The sequence below is a fragment of the Aulonocara stuartgranti genome, assembly GCF_965226115.1.
Source record: "Aulonocara stuartgranti genome assembly, chromosome: 3".
NCBI classification, from domain to species: Eukaryota; Metazoa; Chordata; class Actinopteri; order Cichliformes; family Cichlidae; genus Aulonocara; species Aulonocara stuartgranti.
Genome location: NC_138941.1, coordinates 7,810,430 through 7,829,633, shown reverse-complemented (window position 1 = coordinate 7,829,633; position 19,204 = coordinate 7,810,430). Strand labels below are relative to the sequence as shown.

The window sequence follows — 19,204 nt, the reverse complement described above, 5'->3', positions numbered from 1 at the left end:
TGTCATGTTTCTCAGGTCTTTGTCTGATTTTCTACGAACATTACTTGTCATGTTCTCATGTTGTTGCTAAGGATTGTCTTATTGCATTGGAGTCACACTGGGTTAAATATGTACACTTGGGTTTTAAGGGGTATTTATTATTTTCTTCTTTTTTTTGGGGTTGTATGGAAGCCCCAAACGCAATTTCATTGTTCTTGACAATGACAATAAATAAATAAATACTAAATACTAAATACTAACCTGAATTGAAATTAAAATAAATACGTTAACAATTCTGCTTTGCAGTGTTAGTCAGTGACTGGCTGCTCCAGTATTTAGAACGATGCCGCCTTATCCCATAGTCCAGCCAATGATTCACATTCGTATATACGCAGCTAATCAACGTCGCTGACGGGCTATGACAGCGTCCTCATGTGCCGACACCGGTGTTTTGGTTGATGTAGAGTGAAGCCACGTTAATGACAACGTGATCCAGTGATCCAAGGGACCGCTCAGGGAGTTTGTGTGTTCGCTCAGACACATGAAACATTAGAGGGAACATTGGACATAATTCTTATTTTGCTGCCACGTCTCAGTCAGACACATGAAATCTAGAGACTCTTTAATAAAGAGATCGCTTAGAATAAATGATTTGTTTGTTATGGAGCGAACGTTAAGCGGGGCCAACCGAGTTGATGACGGTCGATCTGCAAAATCAACAGCTGACTGCAGCGGCACTTGAAATAAAGACAATGCAGACCTGTGGACCTGCTGGGCAGGGCAGCGACTCCAGAGCTGGGGGAAGCAATGATCGATGAGCAGACATAGCTGTTATCAATAAAAAACAGTGAACGTTTGACGGACACACCGTGAGAAAAACTGCTTCTGAGCCACAGAGCCCAGGTCCCAGTCACCGGCGTAACATATTAACTAAATGTCAGGAGAGGAAGTGGACGCAGGCACCAGGATTCTCCCCACAGCCAAGAAGCTAGCCTCTGGTAGCTTCTCAGTTTCACCTGGACGTCGGCCCTCGTTCCCCTTTTCCATCTCTTGAGGGTGAAAGTCCTGCGGGTTGTGAAGAGTAGCACACCAGGGGAGGAAGAGTTTTTCTGTTCAGCTGTTACAGTAGCTCTCCACTGAATCTTTGATGTTAAACCCTTTAAGACCTACCATAGAACCAAGTCTGCCAGAGCTTATCTTTAGATTTTTACATGCTGTAGTGCAGACCTTCCCAAACTGTGGTGCCCGCCCCCTAGGGGGGGCGCAGAGCCATGGCAGGGGGGGCGCGGTATGAAAAGGGAGGGGAACAAAACGCTTGAACATTGCTAGCACGGCGCCCACAGAAACGCAAAGCAGGAGATGAAGCATCGCTGAATATGTTTCCAAACCAACTTCATTCTAAGCCAAAGACTAGAAAATATGGTGAAGCAAATCTGCCCTTTGGCTTCACCTGCACAGGTGCTGAGGTAGGTCCCTGCGTCGGGAGCAGCGCTGGGCTCTTCCAATCATGGACAAACAGGATCCCACATTCTTAATTTTTAGTTCACAAACACTTGTTGTAGTGACTAACTACTCCTGACATTTTGGAGATGTTTGCTCTTTATAGAGTAAAGTTACAGCGGGATACAAATAACATCAGGCTGATCCTGCCACGATTTGTTCCCTCGATTCAAATCACAGACAAACAGGATCCCACAGCTGTTTATGTTTTTGAACCCATTTTGCACAGAGAGGCATTTTTTGAAAATGTATTGACAGCAATGTTGATTAGTATTACAGAAGAAGAAAAAACAACTACCCGTGACGCCTTTGTAAATGGAGGGACAGTAACTGCGTGTGAAACCTGCAGATACTCAGAGTAACAGTATTTTGTCTCTGTCTGCCATTCTGCAATTCATCTCACATAAACAATAACGTGACGTGAAAAAAGGCGCAACCTTTGACGTTGCCAGATGAACTCTGTATTCCTCGTCCGCAAAAAAGGAGTTTTAAAAAAATCTCAGTTTTTGGTGATTTGAAACGCTGTTTGAATGAAACAGCTGCGTTTTCAAAAATACCAGTGTAGGTGCGGACGTAGCGTAAAAGATTTAGTAGTTTATTTTCTTACTACCTGTAATTTATTGCAGATTACTTGTATTTGCTTAATTGTTTACTAAATGTTTGAGGTGTGAAATAAACCGCAATGGAGCAAAATATGGGCGTGTGTGGTTGGAGGATGTGTTAGTGCGTGTGCGTGCTGTTCACGCGCCGGGGGGGAGGCGAACGTTTTTCGTGTAAAACAAAGGGGGGCCCAGCAAAAAAAGTTTGGGAACCACTGCTGTAGTGCCATTTTGGGGAGCAGTTCAAGTTGCTATACATCAATACAACCGTTATAGCCCAAATTTTAATAATATGTATGCATTCAGTCCATAGTAACTACATATACATATATACATATACAGCAAAAAGTGCAATAAACTAGAACAAATTGAAAATTGTTTTGTTTTGTATTTTTACATATATTTGTAGTTAGAGAAATTTAAGAGGTTTATCCCTCAAAACGGAAGAACTAAAAAAGTTGCACAAAATAGTTTCCAACCACAGGAAATGTAATTTGAGTGTATCCATAGTTGTATTTTTGAGATACACCAAATTGTATATACTGCATGAAAAACTAAAATAAATACTACCATGTGAATTTGCAAGAAAAACTTCAGTGCATCAAAATAAACTATTTCCAACTGTGTAATTTGAGTTCTAAGCCTCCCAGAAACTATACTGAAAGGGTAAACTCAAACATGACTTTTAAAAACACCAGTGTAGGCTTCAAGGTAAAAACAAACAAACAAACAAACAACTAGAATTTTCGCAAAAACGACGTCACTTCAGGTTTCGGGCAGGTAATGGCGGACATACGATAGTTTGGGCTGACATCTATTCCAACGTAGGAAGTGCTATGAACATCTGATCGGATTGGCAAAGCGTGTTTCTGGAATATTACTTTTTTGTTGCTGCAAGTGCTTTTCATGCAACTTTTGCAAAGCTATGTGTGGAAGGAAACGGTGACCTAGGATAAGCTGGATACATAAGATGTAAGTACAACTCCGGTTTCACATGCAAAAATAAAAATTATTGCACTAGCTTGTGTGGTTGCCGATCTACAGGCATTTAAAAATAGTTACGCAAAACTGAGCGTTCCCACTCTGACCGGCCTTAAAGGGTTAACAGTATCTCCCAATCATAATTTAAAGCAGCAGAAATTAAGTCAGAACTCAAAAGAGCAAAAATGACATTACAAAAAATGATTGACGACAGTGAAAAACTACATTGTTGCCTCCAGCAAGCTGCAGCGGCGGCAAAGCCAAACACAGGCGCCATCTTGTTTGACAGAAGAACGTAGCACACAGCAGCTACAAGCATAGAGTGCACCACTATTGTTCAAATGGAAGAAATAGAAAACACTCAATAAATCCTTCCACAGCTGAAACTAATGTAGACAATGTCAGGGGAGGAAGTCAAACTGAACTTATGACACCAAGCACGATAACTACCAAAATAATGCAGGAAAAGTAAACTAAGAAACCCTAAAGCAACTAAACAGAGCAGCTAGCAATAAACAAGAAGTGTAAACTATAAAAACATAGAAGCTAAATGCTAACATGGCTAACACTATCATCACTGTATGTAGCCCGACTCTTCTCACAGCAACATACAACTGTCATGGCTAGACATCTCACTGATTGGCTCATGTTAGCTTGTGAAAATATAACGTCCCAGCAGTACTAGCTGTTTTATATACTGTTTAAAATAAGCGAAATGTGCTTATAATGTGTAAATAAAGGCTGAAGCAGCTAGCACTGTTAGCATCAGCACCAAGCCCTGTTACATTTGTACACTGTTAGAGCAATGGCTCCAATCTACAGCCTTTAAAATAATGATTAAAATGCTGTGATTGCAGCCATTCCCCAACTCTCTGTGAATGGTTCTCATGGCTATTGATCAGTGGGCTTTGATCAGTGGGCTTTGATCAGTGGGCTTTGATCAGTGGTTGTTGATCAATGGTCATGAGAATTTGCATAATTATGATTAAGGAACTGACCTCCCAGCCCATTGTTCCTTCAGTGGGCTGGTTTCAGTCATTATGCAAATGTACTGTTTATAAGATTGAAACCTGCAGTCAGCCGAGATTGAAGAAGTCACCTGGATGATGATGAAACATTTCTCCCACAAAACGCTACGTCCAGATGAACAGAATCAACTTTTGGAGATTTACTTACCTGGATGATTATTGGTTATTGGTAACTTTATTGTCCCTAATGGGAAATTGATTTGCAGTATGTCCGTACAAACAAACAAACAGGCAACCAACACATCACATACACACTCCAAAATAATATAATATAATATAAGCCTGAGAAAACAACCTAGATTTTTCATCAAAAAAGTACAATGTGCAATGGCAACAACACATATGGTTCAGTGTTATTAACTATGATAATAGCAGTAGGTACAAAAGACAATCTATGTCTCTTTGTCTTCACTGCAGGCACTTTATAACGACGACCTGATGGAAGCAGTTGAAAATCATTAAAGAGAGGATGATCTGAACACAACATGACAGAGGTCGCCTTCCTCAGCACATGCCTGTTATAAAAGTCCACAAGCTGGACCTGAGACCTCCCTGAAATCTTACCAGCCACTTTAACCAGGTTGTTAAGTCTGGTCTTATTATTCAGAGACATATTACCGTACCAAGCAATGATACAGAAAGTTAAAACAGATTCAATAAAACTTTTATAAAAAACGAGTCATCATTGCAGATGAAACATTGAAACCTCTCAACCTCCTTAAAAAGTCTTTGTTGAACCTTTTTCACTGTAGCAGCAAGATGTGACTCAAAGCACAGAGCTTTATCAAGAACAACCCCCAAATACTTATAACTGTCCACCAGTTCAATGGCTGCACATTTACCACTGTTAGCGCAGGATGAGGGGATGTCTCCCTGAAGTCAATAACCATGTCCTTGGTTTTCAAGGTGCTGATCATTAAGAAGGACTGATCACACCACGAAACAAACTCATCCACAACAGGCCCATGGGAATCCTCTTCACCATGAAGGAGGCTTACAATGACTGTGTCATCTGCGTATTTAATGAAATGCCTGTTGGCCTGTGTACTGCGACAGTCATTAGTGTACAAAATATACAGTAGAGGAGAGAGACAACAACCTTGCGGTGAGCCAGTGGAAGAGTTCAGCTGTTTGGAAAAACAGCCGTTCACTCTCACACACTGAGATCTGTCAGTTAAAAAGTTTAAAACCCAACCAACGAGATTAAGATCAAGTTTAAACTGGTTAAGAAGTTTATCAGCTAAAAGATGTGGCTGGATAGTATTAAAAGCTGAAGAAAAATCAATAAATAAGAGCTGAGCATGAGCTTTGGCGCCATCAAGATGGCGATAAAGGAAGTTCAACAGAGTGACCACTGCATCATCAACACGTCTACGAGGCCTGTATGCAAATTGTAGAGGGTCTATAAGCTTCTCTACTTGCTAACTGAGAGTCTGAACTAAAACCAGGAAGACTTATCTTATTACAGTCACTGTAACAGTGACCAGTCATGTGTTTCATGCCTGCCCAGGCCACCCTTAAGTTATTGCTACCCATCTCCGCCTCTACCTTATCCTTGTATTTTACTTTGGCTTTTTTAATTTCTGATCTGATCTCCTTCCTAATTTCTCTAACTTTCAAGATATTCCCTTCAATAAAAGCTTTTTTCCTTTCATGAATCAGCCTCATAAGACCTTTTGAAGACCATGGTTTGTTATTAGGAAAAAAATGGAGATGGTGTCAGTCGCATTCTTAGGATTCGCTTTAGGGTGGATGTAAACAATGGTGACGTTGATCTGTGGGAATTCCCTCGGCAGATAAAACGGCCTCAAAGACACAGAGAGGAGCTCAATGTCAGGCAGACACACTTGTCTACGAACGGTCACATTTTTACACCATTTCTGATTTATATACAAACACACTCCTCCTTGAGATTTCTGGGTAGCTCCGGGGTCTCGATCCAAACGTATGGGAAACCCGAAGCCATTTAGTTCCAGAGAACAATCAGGGTCAGAGTCCTTGAGCCAAGTCTCTGTGAATGCCATTAGACATGTATCCCTGTAGCCACGCAAGTGTGCGACATTCAAATGCAGTTCATCCAATTTACTCCTCAGAGACTGCACATTAGCCAGGATTATTGATGGTAAAGGAATGACTCCAAACAACCGTCAGGATTGCCAATAAAATCATGCGAAATAAAAAACCCATCTTCATTAAAAGAAGTTCCACAAAGCACAAGCCGATGCTATAGAATTTCCTCAGGCAAAAAAATATATATATAAAGGAATAAAAGAATGAAATAAAATAAGTTAAAACACTGACACTGACAGAGAGAGACAACCTGCTGGTCGCCACAAGAGCAGCGCCCCTCTTTCTAGTCTAGTCTAGACTGAGAATGCATCAAGACCACTCACTCACCCTTCCCTCCTGCCTCTCAGCTGCTGAAACTCACAGTTTGTTACCACGGAAGAGTCACTCCTTCATCTGAGATGAAGCCTGATAGTCTGACTGATGCAATATAACATTCAGTCTACACTTTGTTTTTGTGCAAAGATGATAAAGAGGAAATACTAATAACATAAACAAAAATAAATGTCCAATTTAGAAATCTTATTCTTTTTTGCTCTATAAAATAGTTGTTTTTATTTTTCAGTCACTCATCGTAGCAGTAGGATTTACATGAAAATAAAAACAAATTAAGTTTGAGAGAAAAAGTACATTTTTGGCACTCTCTGGGCAACTGACTCAGAGACTCAAATGACTTAAAAAACCCGATTCATTTTGGTGAGTGACTCATTTAAACTCGATTCGGTAAAAAGAATCAAATTTACCATCACTAATACAAATCCCTTTGGAGAAAACAGCTTTAAAACATGTATTGTTAAATTCCAGATGTTTCTTTGCAAGGAAAACTCAGACACTGAAACAATACCACCAGTAACCTCCTACATATGGAAATGTGGTGTCATTAAAGACATAATAATTTCATTAATACCCAATATCCAGCAAAATATGTAATTTGAACATTTTGTTCCTAACGAAATCAAATGTATATATTGTAGAAGATTAGCCAAATTTATGTAAAATGGCCAGTACATGAATTAAAAAAATAAATAAATAAACAAAATCGTATGACTGTGACAAATTTTACACAGTAATTCAGTCTAATAATCCACTCAAATATAAATATAAGTTTAGCTAAAAGCTCTATAGATAAGTCAATCAATAATATAATTCACATTTTAAATGATCATATGTGTTAACGTTTGAATCCTGACCTGAGAGTTTCCACTGCACACTGTGAACTCTTTAGTCCAGCAGACAGAAGCTTCACTCCTGAATCCTGCAGGTCAGAGTTACTCAGGTCCAGCTCTCTCAGACTGGAGGACTGGGAGCTGAGGACTGAGCACAGAGCTTCACAGCTTCTCTCTGACAGGTTACAGCCACCCAGTCTGAAAAACAAAAGATAATCTATAATACTTATGTAAAGTTTGTTATTATATTACATGCCATCTTTTTATTTTTGATGAAACCTTAACATACTAAGATACAACATCATATGGATGAACTTGAATAAAATGTTTTTTTTTAATTATATCTTTATTTGGATTGGACAAGAAAAAACCATCTGCATAGCAGTATATGAATAACATGGGAACAAAGTCCTTCCAGGTTTTAGATTAAGTCCAGGAGAGCAAATGATAAACAAAGTGATCAGTGGGTGCATATTAACCTCCACTAGCTATTACTAGGACAGTTGCTCGCATGCTCTCCCAAAGGAGATATATAGAACACATTACATGGAACTATAAACACAAACTGGGAGGGGTGCCCATGCTGCAATCATTGTGAAGAAATAAGTAAATAAACAAGCAATAGTAATAGAAGTAAACAAACAAACAAAAAACAACCAAGTAATAGTGAGATCAAGTGAAGTCAGCCCTCGTGGGGGTGATGAATTGGATCCAATTGTTCCAAATTTGGTAGAATTTGGCTTTTTGATTTCTTAACAGATATGTAAGTTTTTCCATCCTAAATATCTCTAAAATGATCCCAAACCAGTCGTCTAGGGTAGGCTGGGCTGGGCTTAACCATCTTCTAGTAATTGTTTTTTTACTTGCCACCAAGAGTAATTGCACCAACTTAATCTCACTCCTACATTCCAGAAAGGGGACCAAACCCATGTATAAAACCTTAAAATCTAAAGGTATTTGAACGTTAAAGACTGCACTTAAGGAGACCTGAACGTTTTTTAACTTGGGACAGTCCCAAAAGACATGAAAATGGTTAGCAACAGTCGAGCCGCATTGTCTCCAGCATTGCATATAAGTCCCTTTGTACCTCTCCTGATATGGAGTCTTGAAGTACCTAATAATATTCTTCCAGCCATGTTCCTTCCAGCTCATAGAACTGGACGTGGACCACTGGCAGTACAAAACATTTTCCCACTCCCCCACAGAAATAGCAATCCCTGATTCCCTTTCCCATTTATCCTTAGTGTATAAAGTATTATCCTTGCTGGCACTAGAGAGGGCTTTGTATAGTTTAGAAATAGATTTAGTAGGGGTCATGGTTGTGGCATTTTTCAGGATGAGGAAAAAATGCGACTCAGCATCATTGAAGTCGGACAGTTTGCATTCATGATCAATATATGATCTCAGCTGTAAGTTTCTATGAAAGTTGTATTTTGTCAGGTTGTGATCGTCCCGTAAGGCCTCAAATCTGAGCACAATATTTCTATGAGTAAGAGAGAGGAATGTCGTAAGGCCATAGGATATCCATGCTTCAAAGTTAGAGTCGTGTCTGTTTGGAATAAAATCCGAGTCGAAAGCAACCCACCTGAAGATTTTTAGCATTTTGTGTATCCCACAGATGTTGATTACCTTCTGCCAAACTTGGAGGGTGTGGGTTAACCAGGGGTTCCCCAGCTTTTCCAGCCGGCACATTAGACCCTTATCTGCCATTACAGCTTGTAGGGGGAATCGGTCCAACAGGCTGGACTCCAGTTCCTTCCACCTAGCCGTGTATGTTTTGTTACACCAATATAAGAGGGGGGTTATTTGAGCGACATAATAGTAATTCCTGAGGCAGGGGAGACCCAGTCCTCCCTTTTCCTTGGGGAGCTGGAGGGTAGCATATTTAATCCTTGGCTTTCGGCCCTGCCAGATAAATCTGGAGATCCATTTGTCCCACTCAATAAATTGGTAATCGCTCACTTCTATTGGCAAGTTTCTAAAAAGATAAAGCAGTCTGGGGAGCGTGTCCATCTTGATTGCGGTTACCCGGGAGCTGAGACGCATAAAGGGGACCAGATTCCATCTGTGCAAATCAGCTTTTATACTTGCAGATATTGGCTCGTAGTTTGCCTGAAAGAGCAGCGAGAGGTCCGCAGTCAAATATATTCCCAGGTACTTAATTTTCTCATTATCCCGATTTACTGTAAATTTGAGTAGAGATGTGTAATATTCTCCTAATGTTGTCAGTTGTTTGTCTATAGTGAATGAAACCAGTCTGATCTAAATCGATGAGGTCAGGTAAAAACTTCTCCAGCCTACGAGCAAGAATAGAAGTAAATAGTTTGTAATCCAAGTTAAGGACACTGATTGGTCGATAGTTTCCACATTCTCGTTTATCTTTCCCCTCTTTTGGGATAATTGAAATAGTTGCCTCCCTCCAGGAGGGTGGGATTTCTCCCTCCTGTAGGATGTAGTTAAATGACTTCAGCAATGTGGGGACTAGATCTGCCCTCAGGGTGCGATACCACTGAGAACTGAACCCGTCCGGCCCAACTGCCTTACCTAGTTTTAATCTGGAAAAAGCATTAATTTCTTCCGCTAAAATGGGATGTGTTAGAAGCTCATTTTTGAGAGACGGGAGTGAAGGTAATTCTAGAGAGCTAAGAAAGGCATCAGTACAATTCTCCTCCGTAGCATTGGGCTGTGAGTACAGCTCCCTAAAGAAGGTCTCAAAACATTTCTGAATGTCTTCTAATTTTGATTCCAGAATATTAGTCTTGGGGTCCTTGATTTGGTATATCGTACTTTCCTCTAGTTGTTTGCGTTATTTATGTGCCAGATATTTTGCAGATTTCCCTCCTGTCTCATAGTATTTTTGCCTCAAAAAAATTAAGTTATTTTGGGCCTCCTGGGTGTAAATATCATTAATTTCATCCTGTATTTTCCTGATATCCTGCTTCAGAGTAGGATTTGCAGTGTTTATGTCTTCCTATTCTTTCAACTTTAAATTTGCCTGTAGTTCTGCTAATTTTTGCCCTTTGATTCTCTTTAAGTGGGAGGCGATAGAAATTAATGTACCTCTCATTACCGCTTTGAGCGTATCCCAAAGAATAGCTGGAGATACCTCTCCTGTGTCATTAACATCTAGAAATTCTTTAATGTCTACCTTTAATTTGGAAACTATGGCAGGATCATTAAGGTGCGATAACAATTTCCACAGTGTGGTACATTTTTTCCTAGCCACCTGCAAAGATAGAGAGATAGGACTGTGGTCAGATAGATCTCTTGTTAATATGTCACAGTCTTTGACCCTAAACCTATCAACTTTAAACATAAAAAAGTAGTCCAGCCTTGCATACACTTTAAAGGAACCAGAGTAATGAGTGAAATTTCTGGTAGATGCGTAGCGGTCCCTCCATACATCTATTATCCCCATCTCTACCATATAGGAATTGACTTTTCTAGTAAGTGCTGTTACCTGGTTGGTCGGGGAGGAGGAGTCTAGTTTAGGGTCAAGTCTAAAGTTAAAACCCCCCCACAGACAACTATCCCCTGAGAATCCACCAATAAATCAAACCTATTCCTATAGAATAGCCAATCGCTCCCGGGGGGAGCATAAACATTTAAAATTGTGATTTCAGACCCCTCTATCCATTCTGTTATTCTAACCAATCTGCCTTCCTCGTCACAGAGTTCTTAGATATGTTCATAGTTAAGTGTACCAGAGATAAGTGTAGCCACACCCCTCTTGTGTTTGGACTTAACGGAAGAGGAGAATACATATTTAAAACCCTTTCTTTTCAATCTCAAGTGATCTACTTGGTTCATGTGTGTCTCCTGAAGTAATGCAATCTGGGCCTTCTCCTTCCTTAGTTTGGACAGTATCTTATTCATCTTAATCACGTTCAGAACCCCGTTAATATTAAAAGAGATTACTTTCACTGACTCACTTCCCATAAAGATATATTAAGTTACCACAGCGCATAAACTCAATAGCAGCAGGCAACCCCCTCTTAAAACAGTAACAAGTGAAAAAAGTTAGGAATGAACTGAAAACATTTGAACATAACTGGAGCTTGAAAGCTCCTAAGCTGGCTTCTGACAGTGGAGCACTTCCACTGACACCCTCACAACTTGAAGGGAAACCCCTTATTACCCCCTGAGTTAGGGGGCTTTCCACTGCGACGTCACTCACAGCACGAGAAGCCCCACCCATTTTAGCTCGACAGTAACCATATTTCACCATGTTGTCCATAGCTAATACATAACATTAAATTCGTTCTCTTCACGTCTGTATACTTGCAGCTTCTCTCTATATCCCGCAGCTCCTCGGATCTGACGCGGACGCCGACCACCAACTCCCCGCCACAGCGGGCATCTTTGTAGTTTTTCTCTGGGGGTTGCCGGTGGTGTAATCACCTTTACCGGCAGGCCCCGACTCGCCAGGTCAGCCGTTGCCTCCTCCACCGTGTTGTAGGTTTTCACTCCTTCTTCAAAAAAAACCTTAAGGCGCGCTGAGTAGAGGGTCCTAAACCGTACATTCTTCTCTTTTAGGACCTTTCGTGCCTCTGCATACTCCTTCCTCATAGCCATGATCTCAGGGGGGTAATCGTGGTCGAGGTTGATCTTGCTGGAATTCAGCATAAAACCTTTCTTTTGCCAAGCGAGCCTCAGCACTTCTTCTTTAACCGTGAAGCACAGGAATTTTACCAGGATCGATCTGGGTTGGGAGCCGTCCGGAGGGAGTAATGATAACACTCTGTGTGCTCTCTGAATTTGTAACGGTGTTGATGGTGGGATGGCGAGATTCTCCCGGAGTAGCTTCTCCACAAAGTGGGCCATAGATGGAGCTCCCGATTCTTCTCCCTCCGGCACCCTGTACAGTCTGAGCGACTCCCTCCTCGAGTAAGCCTCCAGTGATGTTAGTTTTGTTTGAAACTTTTCCTGCATGCTTTCTTCCATTTGCGCAACATCTCTAAAGTTAGAAATATCCTGTCTCAGAGTGACGCTGAAAAACTAGTTCATGCATTTATTACTTCCAGGCTGGACTATTGTAATTCGTTATTATCAGGATGTCCAAAAAACTCCCTGAAAAGCCTTCAGCTAATCCAAAATGCTGCAGCAAGAGTACTGACAGGGACTAGAAAGAGAGAGCAGATTTCTCCTGTATTGGCTTCCCTTCATTGGCTTCCTGTTAAATCCAGAATTGAATTCAAAATCCTGCTCCTCACATACAAGATCTTAAATAATCAGGCCCCATCTTATCTTAATGACCTTGTAGTACCATATCACCCCATTAGAGCACTTCGCTCTCACACTGCAGGCCTACTTGTTGTTCCTAGAGTATTTGAAAGTAGAATGGGAGGCAGAGCCTTCAGTTTTCAGGCCCCTCTTCTGTGGAACCAGCTTCCAGTTTGGATTCAGGAGACAGACACTATCTCTACTTTTAAGATTAATCTCATATTTCCATTAAAAGTGTTGAATTTGACTGTTTGATGTTCTTTATGATCTCTGGCACCAGTTCATCTGTAGGCTGAGCTCAATCCATCCATTTAGTGAAATTATGTTTAAAGGTCTCCTTGTTTTCTGAGCGTGCACAGATCCTGAAGCAGAAAGCCTGGGTTAATAGAGAAATGATCATCACTGTGATGATGCTCATCATCTCTGACTGGGATTTGAGGTTTTGTCAAAGCAGCAAAGAAAGCCTGGCTATGTTGGACTGGGTGTGGAAGCAGCTCCCAGTTTGAGTTCAGGAGACAGACGCCCTCTCTACTTTGAAGATCAGCTTCAAACTTTCCTTTTTGCTAAAGCATATAGTTAGGGCTGGACCAGGTGACCCTGAATCCTCCCTTAGTTATGCTGCAATAGACGTAGGCTGCCGGGGGATTCCCATGATGCATTGAGTTTTTCCTTTCCAGTCACCTTTCTCACTCACTATGTATTAACAGACCTCTCTGCATTGAATCATATGTGTTATTAACCTCTGTCTCTCTTCCACAGCATGTCTTTATCCTGTCTTCCTTCTCTCACTCCAACCAATCACAGCAAATGGCCCCGCCCCTCCCTGAGCCTGGTTCTGCCAGAGGTTTCTTTCTGTTAAAAGGGAGTTTTTCCTTCCCACTGTCGCCAAAGTGCTTGTTCATAGGGGGTCATGTGATTGTTGGGTTTTTCTCTGTATTTATGAAGTGCCTTGAGGTGACTTTTGTTGTGATTTGGCGCTATATAAATAACATTGAATTGCATTGTTAGTATCTCAGACAAAATCTCGTCTGTGTTCTGGAGCTTATCTTTGTGTTCTGCAACCCTGGTTTCCACATCATTAAGCCGCGCATTGGCTTTATCCAACTCACCCCTTATTTCCACCAGTTGCGCTTTCGTGTCTTTTCGAAATTCTTTCACCTCTTTCCCAACGCCTCTCAGTTCTTTCAGTATCAGCGTCAAACTTGCTGGGTCAACCTCATCTTCTGTCCCAGAATCCTCGCGGCTAGGAGTGGGAGAGTGGCCTCGGCTAGCCCTATAGGGGCTAACGTTAGCCCCTTCTGTTAGCTGCACATTGCCATCTTCCACGTTTTCAAACGTTAACTTCTTAGCTATTTTGTTCTTTCTGGACATCATTTAAACCCCTTTTTCCTCTTTATGTGCACTTAGTGTATTAATTTACTTGGGGCAGTTTTAATAAGTTTCAGTCGAGAGCTCTCGTACTAGGTGTCCATCCCCACGAGCGCCGGAACCGGAAGCCTTGAATAAAATGTTTAATTGGTTCATTTAAAAAAAACAAAATGTCAATTGATCTGACCTCAGAGTATTTAGTTTACAGTTTAAACTTTGTAGTCCAGCAGACAGAATCTTCACTCCTGAATCCTGCACATTTTTGATACTCAGGTCCAGCTCTGTCAGAGTAGAGGACTGAGAGCTGAGCATTGAGGACACAGCTTCACAGTTTTCCGCTAGAAGTTCACAGACGTTGAGTCTGAAAATGAAAACATGAACAAAGACTGATGTTAAAGTGTAATCAGGGTGCAATAACTAATCTTATATTTTAAGAATCCTTGTTGTTTTATGCTGAGCAGATGTGGTACGAAACAACAGTAAATTGATCAAGTTTACCTCTACTGTTTAAATTGCTGGATTTATTTTCTCAGTTAAAAACAAAACAAAACAAACAAACAAAAGAAAAAAGAATACAAATAGGTCAGACCTCAGAATATTCAGTTTGGCGTGTGGACTCTCCACTGCAGCAGACAGAAGCTTTACTGCTGAAGCCTCCAGGCTGTCGGTACTCAAGTCCAGCTCTCTCAGACTACAGGACTGGGAGCTGACCACTGACAACAAATCTGTACAGACTTTCTCTGACAGCTTACAGCTGCTCAGCCTGAAAAAAATAACAAGAACAACAAAACAATAATATTTATTATCAAATAAAATCTCTTTATATGTTGAATCTAAGTAATCAAATGTGTACAAATGAGTACACTACAATGCACAATTAAATAAAAAAATGTTCAAGAATTTAAGTGTAACAGAAGAAAAATATTTCAAATTAAAGACAATTATTCCAATGTATGTAAATGGAAACCAGTGAAGACCAGGTTGATTTAGTGACAGTGGTTCAGTGTCTGCTGGCACAGGCCTGTGAGTACTGCAGTATTACACTTACTACAGTACTGCTGGTCACTTTATTAATTCTAATATGTGTGATTACTGTAAATGTAGTTATAAATAATGTATCACATCCTGGACTCTCATTTCATTTTCTGTCTAAAAGCTGCTTTGGCTCATTCCCCTTTAAAGCCCCGCTCTCCCTAAAGGCCAACTTTATTTTGATTGGATGATTTCATAAAGCACGCTGAAGGGCAGTAGCCAGTTATCATGAGCTCCATCTCCTCAACCTTCTGGTTTAGAAATTATAAGAAACTGTAAACCTCATAAAAACCGGTCTTGATCCATGCTCAATCATCCAGGTTAGTAAATCCCAAAAGTTGATTCTGTTCATCTGGACGTAGCGCTTTCAGTGGGAGAAACATTTCGTCACTCATCCAGGTGACTTCGTCAGTCTCAGCTGACTTCTGGTTTCCAACCCTATAAAAAGTACATTTGCATAATGACTGAAACCAGCCCACTGAAGGAACAATAAGGCTGGGAGGTCAGTTCCTTGACCATTAGGTTTGAGTCATTATGCAGATGTACTCTTTATAAGATTGGGGAAAGCTGCAGTCAGCTGAGCCTGAAGAAGTCATCTTGATGAGTGACAAAATGTTTCTCCCGCTGAGAGCGCTACGTCCAGATGAACAGAATCAAACTTTGGGGGCTCATAAAATCATGATTAGAAATCTTCTCAGATGTATTTTTACATTTTAGATCCACAGCAACAAAGTTCACAGCAGGATGTCTCTGTTCAGTAATTATTATGCCCATTACCTGCAAACTGTGAGGTACGCAGGTAATGTCAGGTAAACACTAGCTGTCTGAAACTGTTCCTGTTAAATGTGTGTATAAAGGAAATAAGCTGAAATACAGAGACTGGGTGGATCTGTGCTTTGACTTTGACACCAAAAATTTCTTCCTGTTAAAAGGGAGTTTTTCCTTCCCACTGTCGCCAAAGTGTTTGCTCATAGGGGGTCATATGATTGTTGGGTTTTTCTCTGTATCTATTACTGTACGATCTACTGTACAATATAAAGCGCATTGAGGTGACTGTTGTGATTTGGCGCTATATAAATAAAATTGAATTGAATTACATCCCATTTCAGGTACCTAGAACCTGAACCTTCTCTGGAAACCTGGGACGCTGGCGGGTTTCTCTTGCTTACCTATCTGCTCATCCTCTTTCTTTCTGCTCGCATGATGATTTCCTGGTTGAGTTTGTAAAGACTTTTGCTCAGGACCTTCTTGCTGTGCGGCAACAGTGCTAACCACCGTCCGCTGTATGTTTTTCAGTCATTAAATCAAACCATGAAAGATCAGCTTGCTTCTCGTGATGAACCTGTCTGTTTTCGATTCCACACCAGGGTCTGCCCACTGGAAAGTTCAGGGATAAGGGTGGAGGATACTCACACAAACATAAAAACCCAGATTGCAACTCCAACTCTCTGTTCTAGTTAACCAGACCTTTCAGGCTCTTGTTCAATTAGAACCTCATGGAGTCTGAGTTAGCGAGACAGTTAAACATCCCTCTATGCCCCCTTAATCCGCCCATTCCCACTAAGTCATTAAATAACCGAGTGTCCCCTCACATAACTCAGCGCACAGAGCCTGTCACCCCTGGCAATCACAAGAAAACACTTACCTTTTTTGCTTTTCATGCACCTCACAAACCACTCATACTCGGGTTTCCTTGGCTAGAATTACATAACCCCCACTTAGACTGGTCAGGTCAGAGGGTAATCAGTTAGAGTCTGTTCTGTCATTCAAATTGCCTTGTTTCTGCCCGTCCACCGGAACCTGTGGAACCATCAACCAACACTGAGACTGTTTTAGATCTCTCCTCTGTCCCCACCAAATGTCATGATCTTCAGGAAGTATTTAGCAAAAGTAAAGCGCTTTCACTGCCACCTCACAAACCACAGGACAGCACCATAGAACTACTCTCTGGCTCCACCCGGCCTTCTAGCTGGCTGTATAACCTGCTTAGACCTGAGTGTGCGGCTATGGAAAAGTACATTAAGGAATCCCTCGGTGCAGGCATAATCCAACGATTGTCATCTCAAGTTGGAACTTCTTTTTTGTGGGGAAAAAGGATGGCTCTCTCTGGCCATGCATTTACTTCAGGGGCCTCAGTGATATTACCATCAAGAATAAGTACCTATTACCTCATTAGCTCTGCTTTCAGGCCATTTCACAGTGCCACTGGGTTTACAAAACCCCACATCCGCAACGCTTACCACTTTTTCCAGATCAATCAGGGAGACAAGTGGAAGACCGTTTTAAACATGCCATTGGGGGACTACGAGTATTTGGTCATGCCGCCTGGGTTAACTAATGCTCCCGCAATGTTTCAAGATTAGTTAACGATGTCCTCCGGGACTTCCTTGACAGGTTCGTATTGGTGTATCTGGATGATATCCTCATTTTTCCCAAAACCTGCGAGGAACATCAGTCTCATGTCCATGCTATTTTTCCAACGTTTGCTGGAGAATAAACCTTATGTCAAAGCAGAAAAGTGTGAATTCCATTCCTCATCAATAACTTTTTTCAGTTACATTTTGGCACGGGGGCAGGTGAAGACGGATCTGGCAAATGTGAAAGCTTTAACAGAGTGGCCTACCCCTTGTACCCATTGTAGATTCAAGAAGCATCTCCAATGGGTTTTGGGAATAGCAAATTTTTATAGACTGTTCATTTTCAACTATAGTCAGGTAGCTGCACCACTCAAGTCTCAGCATGCATCTGGTCCCCCAAAGCTGAAACTGCATTCACCAAACTTAAGTATCTGTTCACCACGGCACCTTTTTGGTTCACCCTGATCACAGTTATCATTGCAAAGGTGGACACATCAGAAATTGGAGCAGGGAGAGGTAAATGATGCCAAGTGAAAGAGAATGCTTGGGGGGGGGGTCATGCTGCTGTCATGGTCTGTGTGAGCGGCGGTGGTTTCCCACTAGACTCTGGTTTCTGCCTTTGGGTGAAGCCTGGTCAGCCTGTCCATTGTCCACACCTGACAGTAATCTACTAGGCTGAATATAACATCAGCACTCCCAATAACTCTGCTAACCTCCTAATCCTCGGATCATCTACTCACCCTTGCAGTTCAGTCACGTTTTCCTGGATGCTGGTCTTCTTGATTCACTCACAGCCACATTAATGCCTTTCGTCTCTTAGACTTACTGGACCACTTTGCCTGGATTCAAAGCTAACAAGTACTCACCCAGACCTCACCACCTGCCTTCCCCAAGTTGCTTTCCGACTGCTGACAAGTAAATGGTAAATGGACTGATTCTTATATAGCGTTTTTCTACTCTCCCGGAGTACTCAAAGCGCTCTATACAACATGCCACATCCACCCAATCACACCCATTCTCACAAACACTTTATCTGAACTTAGTGCTTTCTAAGTACATTCACGCACATTCATACTCTGATGGATGCATCGGAGAGCAAGTTGGGGTTAGTATCTTGCCCAAGGATACTTGACATGCAGACTGGAGGAGCCAGGGATCGAACCACCAACCTTCTGATCAGTAGGTCAGATCAGACCAGCTTTACCTCCTGAGCTACAGAAACCCCAAATAAGACATTGAAGATAACCTCGTTCACTTACTGTAACCTCCACCAGTGATCTTTCTGATGCTGCTCTACCTCTGTTACAGTGACTCAGATTACCATCTACCAAGACCCATTTCCGGAAACCTACCACAGAGCCCACTTCATGCTCACAGCTTCAAGTGCTTGACTTCCGCCATAGTTCACAGTTCATGTTAAAAAATTCCAAGTGTCAAGTTCCTGTGTGTAAATAAAGCCTTCACGTCTAGTAATATTCAGTTCCTTCACCTTTGTCTGTATTTTGGGTTCACCATGTTGTTCTGGCCACACCGAGGTAACAGATTTATATTTGAAAAACAGAGAGACATGGGGGATTGCAATAAAGATGAGACACAAACCAGACCTTAAAATAAGAACATCTGAAAACGATGTAGGTGCAGTCTGGTAGCTCAAGTATTTGCTTTAAAAAACAGAGCTAGACTCCTGGTTGTTGGAGAAGGGTGAACAACTTGAGGATAATAAACCTGTCAGAGGGGCTGAAGGATCAGAGCTCATGTTCTTATAGGCTGGATCTGGATTGTGCTTTGATTCGAGTTGAAGACAAAAATATTTCAGAAATGCTGACATGTCCTGCTGGAGAGAAATATTTAAAGTATCATGACTATTTTAGTGACTATTTTTTAATTTTTCTAAAGTGGTAGTG

General features: G+C 41.4%; 1 protein-coding gene across 4 annotated transcripts in view; it reads right to left on the bottom strand.

Moving 5' to 3' along the window:
• Positions 1 to 7,212: 7,212 nt before the first annotated feature.
• LOC309702219 (protein NLRC3-like) overlaps positions 7,213 to 19,204 on the bottom strand; it is a 154,133-nt gene continuing 142,141 nt past the window's right edge. For 2 of the 4 annotated variants that reach the window (XM_082526744.1, XM_082526743.1), the window contains exons 6-8: positions 14,501 to 14,674; positions 14,099 to 14,272; positions 7,213 to 7,518 (exon numbers count right to left, since the gene is read on the bottom strand). In XM_082526744.1, the coding sequence (XP_082382870.1) occupies positions 7,326 to 7,518; positions 14,099 to 14,272; positions 14,501 to 14,674 (541 nt within the window). In that variant the 3' untranslated portion in view covers positions 7,213 to 7,325. The remainder of the gene's footprint in view (positions 7,519 to 14,098; positions 14,273 to 14,500; positions 14,675 to 19,204) is intronic. The other 2 variants (XM_082526741.1, XM_082526742.1) reach the window with 1 other exon arrangement.